The 6573-nt window shown below is 39.5% G+C and overlaps 1 protein-coding gene across 1 annotated transcript; it reads left to right on the forward strand.

Moving 5' to 3' along the window:
* Positions 1-580: 580 nt before the first annotated feature.
* Positions 581-6140, forward strand: RPS13 (ribosomal protein S13). The gene is made up of 4 exons (XM_044074045.1): positions 581-682; positions 1441-1489; positions 3725-3803; positions 5960-6140. The coding sequence occupies exons 1-4, from the start codon at positions 660-662 to the stop codon at positions 6133-6135; spliced, it is 327 nt and encodes a 108-aa protein (XP_043929980.1). The 5' UTR covers positions 581-659; the 3' UTR covers positions 6136-6140.
* Positions 6141-6573: the final 433 nt, after the last annotated feature.

The following is a 6573-nucleotide window of genomic DNA, read 5'->3' on the forward strand; positions in this document are numbered from 1 at the left end:
TCTATTGCTGTAAAGACGGTCCTTTTCCCCACTAGAATCTAGCCATCTCAGTATGAGCGGGCTAGATTCCCTTGGCTGAAAGGACTAGCAGGAGGTGGCAGACTCGTTCACATTCTTATAACAGTAGCTAGGGTTACCACCTGTGCCACTTTGCGAGGGACAGTCCTTCTTTGGGCAGTTGTGTCCTGCAAATAAAGTGAAAAAATTGCAAATGTCCTGAGATTTTAGGACAAAATTATTTTCTATATTTTATGTAATAGTTGCATAAAACAGTTACTCTGTATCTGAAACAACTACATGTTACAAGAAACAGAATAAGGAACTAAAATGCTACAAGAATAAACTTTTTATTTAGGCAAAAAAACGAATTTCTGTCCTTTGTACTGGCCATGGGTATGTGTTGCCCTGCAAAATCTGATGTTTGTAGCACAAATGTCCCACTTTGGGCATTTGGAAAGGTGGCAACCCTACAGTAGAGCGTATACGTTTTATATAAAAAAATGAAGTTTAGCAAATGATTTTACTCCTTGAACTTTTACGCTGAAGTACCATATACGACAAAAGGCTGTGTACCTTTACCTAGAGTTTTACTTCCGGTGTAATATTTCGTTCTTCCGCCGCTTTTGGTCAGGCTCTTTCTTTTTCTATAGTTCGCCATCATGGGTCGTATGCATGCTCCTGGGTAAGTTATATAACTGTCATAAAATTGGTAATCAGTAAGTACTTTTTAAGTAAAGTTCTGTGCGGAGGTGACGAGTTTGGGTGCTGTATATCGGTTGTTATTGGAGGGGTGTTGATGAGGAGTAATGGGCCTAAAATGGGAAATGTCGGGCAAACGTGGTAGCATGCTCTAGGATGGATTTCTGTAGTTTAGCCGTTTGTCTGCATTTCAGCATAAGGAAACTTTTATTGCGGGATAGGGCCAAGGGAGAAATTACAGTGTTGCGTGTATATGCGGGTGTATGTAAAAATAGATTGCTACGTACCACTACCCATAGCTATTTTTACATACACCAGTATGATCGGTGCATTAAAAGTGGTAAGTAATTACAGTCAGTATATTCAATTAACTCTCTAAACGTTAGGAGAGTGGAAAATTACCAGGGCGGTGGAACAGCTGAATAAAATTGTGCGATAAATGTAAGGTGTTTTCTACAAAGGTAGGGCGTTAAGGTGTTTTTCTGCAAGCTGTCACTCAGATATATATTTGAAAAGCAAAGTTGATAGAGTACCGTAATTAAATTCAGTAAGGTGTACCGCGAGGTACTACACTGTTGGATAACCGTGTGTTCTAATGAAGGGTCGTGTAACGTAGGATGCTTTTATCCATGTGAATGGGGATAGTCCTTGTGCTTCGGGGAAGCTAAAACACAGTATCTGCTCTGATTGTCCTGTTGAACTTCATTTGCATTGTAACTGTTCTTGTTTATTTATTTGTAGCAAGGGCTTGTCCCAGTCAGCATTACCGTATAGACGCAGTGTGCCCACAGTAAGTATGATTTTTTTTCAGAGTTGATGTTGACTGTCTGAGTAAAGTTATCAGGCTTTGCTTTAGTTAAAGAACAAACTGCTTGTCTTCCAAAATGCATGTTTGAGTGCTAGCCGTTTATTGGTGGCATTATATTGTAGTATATTTGGTGTGTCTCGAACTCAAGATATCTCAGAAATTACCTATTCTGTATCTGGAGATGTCCCTGCAACCATCCCACCTGAAATCTTCCCTCCCCAACCCTTTCTTCTGTTAACGCAATGCCACTATATCATCCTGTATATTTCTATTATCTGTTATTCTGCACTTCTTTGACAGCTTACTCCTTCACACCCCCCAACATTTATACTTACCTGAATTTCCTCATTTTCCAAGATTTTTCTAACATGTTCATTCTGACATCTTTTCTGATCTTCTTGTATTTAACTTTAATTGGCTTTCTCATTTACTTTTCTCATTAATTCTTTAATGTGGAGAATTTGTACACACAATTTTAGTTGTATTTTTTTGTACTTTGAATTCTGTACTTGTCTAAATTTTTATTCTGAATGTAATTTGTACTGTAGAGCTTTTCTCCCCAGACCTCTGCTGAAAAAGGATGCAAGCTCAGTCAGACTGTCCTGGTCAACAGCTGTCAATTATGCTACTCATTGATGCAGATTTTTGGTGCAATTCTCAAGAGTGCAAAATCAGTTGTACTTTTTTGTTTGGTGGGGTTAAACTGCTGCTCCAGTTGGACCTTCTTTAGGCTAAGCTCTGGAGATGTGCAGCCAGAGCAGTGGTGGGGGTGACCATAATATATTGCCCAATGTGCCCGATATTTTTAATTTAACCTGGGTAGAGCGGTATTGGTTCAACCCTGGAACACCACCTTGCTGCAGCTGAGTGGGACTGGTAAGTGTCCGTTTGTCTGTATCTTTGAATTTTCTACATTTATCCCCCCCCCCCCAATCTCCTGTGCTGTTATCTTGAATGGGTCATTAAATATGCTGACTAGTTTTTGGATGGGTGAACATTCTTACTAACCTTTGTGTTTCAATATCTTATTTTGTATTGACTAAATAGGTGCAGTTTGAAATGCATGAGTTGTCTTGTCACTGTGTTCATTAGAATTAGAGATCATATTCCTTGTCATCAGTCAGGTGTTGAAATGGTAATGCCAAATGTAAGCTGTCTTTAAGGATTGTGTAAGTTGTTACTTGATTCTTGCCTGGAGCAAACCAGTTGGTGGAAGGATTTAATCTCCTGTCCAGTCTTCAGGAGTACACTAATTTGTGAGGCCAGAACTGCTGTTAGTAGTAGTAGTATCTAATATCCAGTTGCTTTACATGTAAAATGAGTGTTCCTTACTTGTTTGGGATTGTGGCACCCTGATCCTGCTATGTGTTTAATGTGTTATGTAACTTTCCTTTTAGGTAGCTATCAAGTTTTTTTTTTATTCCCCTCTCGATGTGACTGCTACTCTACAATAAGTTCTTTTTAAACTGAAAAGGTCACTCTGGTGCCCTCCCTCCCCTAGAACCCTCCTATTGTGTGAGAGGTGGTTGAGCAGTCCTAGCTACAGCCATAGGAATTTGTATATTCTCGCCAGTTTCCTTACACCAGAGGGCAGTATCATAATGCTACCACCTGTGGGAATTTCTGTTTTACATGCCCCAGTATTTGAAAGCATGGGATGTTTATGCTAAAGACTTGCTATGTGACATGGAGTAATTATGCTGGTCTGTCCTCATTGTTTTTTCTTTTATCCAGTCTGTTTAGTCTAGTCTTTGCAGAACTATTGCTTTTTAGTGGCAGCAAAAGTCTTGGTGGCTTGCAGTCTTGTTTTCAGTTGTTGGGGAGGTTGGCAGTGGGATGTTATAGGGTGCAGTTCTAAGTACCTGGGTTACTTGCCCACATTCTCTTATGGTTTCTGAAGTTGGTCTGTACTGCAGAGTACTGGTTCTGTGAATGTGTTGGTAACTGATAATTGCCAGCAGCAGCAGTATAAGAGCGCACAGGTGTTAATGAAGCAGCACTGGCACATTAAAATAGTGTGTGTGTGTGTGTGTGTGTGTGGGGTGTTGCCATAACCATTGCCAGTACTGTCTTAATTTTTGAAAAGTGTTTTTAAGCTGTTTTTGCAGGTATAGACTGTGTGTGGGAGGTTTATCTGTTTTTGTGTGTGTTGGGTAGTGGGCATAGATTATCAGACTTCCAGTATGAAAGTATTAATGAATATTTTGTTTGTTGTAGTGGTTAAAACTAACTTCTGAAGATGTAAAAGAACAAATATACAAGTTGGCAAAGAAAGGTCTGACTCCGTCCCAGATTGGTAAGTGTTTTTGGTCTCATTCCAGCATTTCTTTCTAGCAGTGCATTATTAATGTTTGTAGAATTACTCACTGAATGTGGGTTTAGTTTACTGAGTAGAAGTTTTGAATTTATGTAAATATAGATCATAATGGTATAAAGTTCTTGCACACTTAAAAGTGCCAGCTTAAACGCATTGCAGTTGCAATGCCTACTTGAATTCCTTGGGACTCCCATAAAAACAATGAAACTATTTCATTCGAGTGCTTATTACTTCAAAACTATCCTTGTGATTTTTAAGTGGGAATATTTTCTTTGAAACCCCCTCCCAATCTTTACAAGCTTTTTGCATAGTTTTGTGGTTCTAAATTGTGTGCCTCATGTTCTATAGGAGTACATCCCAGTCTTATCTGGTCACATCACTTGTCCACAGTTTTCCTGTGTTTGCTTCATTCTGTCTTTTTACTTTTGTCCGTGATTGACCAGAAGAAGTGGACTTGGGTGTAGTTCTTACCAAGTTTTGTATCTAAATTAGAATTTACCTTCTTTAATCACGCAACTATGTTCAGTTTGTCCTATTTGTGATAATTAGCCTTTTTCTGTTCATGTTTGAGCTGCACAAGCCTGTGTTGGTGATACTGCAGCTTAGAGGTAGGCTCTTGCTTGCTTGGTCAGCGAATCTCAAGCTGCTGAGTTCCTAGAAACAGGCTTGTCTTTTTGCTCGGTTCTCAGTTTTACTGTTGGTTCTTGTCTTGCTCAGTTCTCAGTTTATTACTGTTATTACTGTTGGTTCTTGTCCATTGCTGACTTAATCACTGATCCTTTTGATACTGTGTGCAGCAAAGGCGTTAATTCTGTTTTCTGTGTTTTGTTACACCCAGTGCAGTACAGCTGCCAGTAACATTTATCCCTGTGTTTTTACAGTTTGGTGTACTAGTCTTCTGTAATCCTTCCTCCAGATTCCTCTGTCTCATTTGACCATTGACTGATGCTGGTTAACACTGTGGGGCTGGTTGGTGGAAACATTCTAGTCCTAGTCTCTCCCCTTTCATTTAACTGAGAACTCTGGATTTCTGGATTACTGAAACTTTTTGTATCCTGGTGAGAGAGGCTTGAGTAGCTTGTTAGAGCTCATGGTTGAAGTGTCTGGTTGCAGCCCCACCAACACAAAGTTTTGGGGGAGTTGAAATGCAGAAGTCTAAAGCTCGGAGTGTGTGTTGTGCAATTTGCTCTTGGGTGCCCCCCAGCACCACCAAAAACAGTGATGGGGGCAATGAAATGGAAGAGCATATGCCAGAAGCTGGGTAAAATTTTTACAGCACAGCGGAGAAGTGCCCATGGTGCCCTTACAAAGAAAAGTTTCACTGGAGGCTTTAGTACCTGGGCCACTGCTTGAATTTAATTCATTGACATTGTAGCTAGGTGCCTTGTCTGTACTGCAGCTGATGGAAATGTTTGGACAAAATGAGACCATATGGGGCAGAGATGTAGAAGTTCATGTTGTGCATTTGTTGCAGTCTGAAGGCTTCCATGTTTAAGTCTGAAAAATCTGTTACAGTCCCGGTGTTGAAAAAAGGCAGAACTGTGTTTGCTAAATTCATGATTGTAATATTGATGTTTGAAAACCAGTGTTTTTTGATAAAGGTCATTAAAACGGCATGAGTCACTCTTCAAAACAATTTAGCTTTTAGGGGGAGTGCTCCTTGCTCATCCTGAAAAAACTGCATTGATGCTTAACTTCTGACAGTGAAGTAAAATGTTTGCGTTTTAGTAAAGTAATGTTTGTGTTTGCTAGATAACTTCACTGGTTCTGGGGTTTATAACTTTGGTTGGTGATGGTTTAGACTTTTACTTAGTACCAAGATGTGGAATTCTTTGTCTCCGCTGTGAGTGATTTGTACTTTTGTGGCTTAATTGTATTGTGGTTTTGCACTTCTATATAACAAGTGATTGGAGGGCAGCCCTTAACATTGTCAAAAGAACTTGCAGGCATTGTAGGGTGAATGTATGGAACAGTTGCTGTAGTCATGACAATGATTTGTGGAGGAAATGTTTTAAAATTGTGGGGCCAGTTTGTGTGTGTATATGTGTGTGTGTATATATAATTTACTTTTGGGTTGTTTGAACTTATTGATGTCTGTATTTTCACTAATGTGTTTTGTGATCTTTGACATTTAGGTGTAATTCTAAGGGACTCCCATGGTGTTGCTCAAGTACGGTTTGTCACTGGCAACAAAATATTGAGAATCTTGAAATCCAAGGGACTGGCTCCAGATCTTCCAGAGGATCTTTATCATCTAATCAAGAAGGCTGTTGCTGTTCGCAAACATCTGGAAAGGAACAGAAAGGTATAATGCATTAGCAAGCATTAATATTCGCTTCCTTCGGGTAAGATTCTGCCAGGTTCAGAGTGGGTCCATTAATGCTTGGAATATAGATTAAAAGTGCTTTGGTTCCTTTAAGACTGTTGCAAATGAAGGACTGTTTCCTTGTCCCATTGTACATTTGTTTCAGTAGATCCTTGCATAGATGACTAACCATGACGGAAATGTTTTGCATGGCTGTCTCCTTTGTCTTTTTTGGCCTTCCTGCGTCCTTGGTGCATAGCATATTGGGTTTCTGTACGTTTTCGTGCCACCTTTTATTTTTCTAGGTTTTGCAGTCTTCAGGAAAGGCTGTTGTAGCAAGATTTTAGTAGCCTAACTCTTCTGTGTCAGCTGGGGCAGTAAAAATATTTTATTTTTGGATCAGAAAAGCATAAATTGAGTACTGATCTGTAAAGTACAGATTAA

Source organism: Protopterus annectens, chromosome 1.part1 (assembly GCF_019279795.1).
Source record: "Protopterus annectens isolate FY-2018-M chromosome 1.part1, PAN1.0, whole genome shotgun sequence".
In the NCBI taxonomy this organism is placed as follows: Eukaryota; Metazoa; Chordata; order Ceratodontiformes; family Protopteridae; genus Protopterus; species Protopterus annectens.

Coding starts and splice junctions, on each gene's coding strand:
- RPS13 (XM_044074045.1), top strand. CDS start 660: ATGGGTCGTATGCATGCTCCTGG. Junction 1,490..3,724: donor ATAGACGCAGTGTGCCCACA/GTAAGTATGATT, acceptor TGTTTGTTGTAG/TGGTTAAAACTAACTTCTGA. Junction 3,804..5,959: donor TCTGACTCCGTCCCAGATTG/GTAAGTGTTTTT, acceptor TTTGACATTTAG/GTGTAATTCTAAGGGACTCC.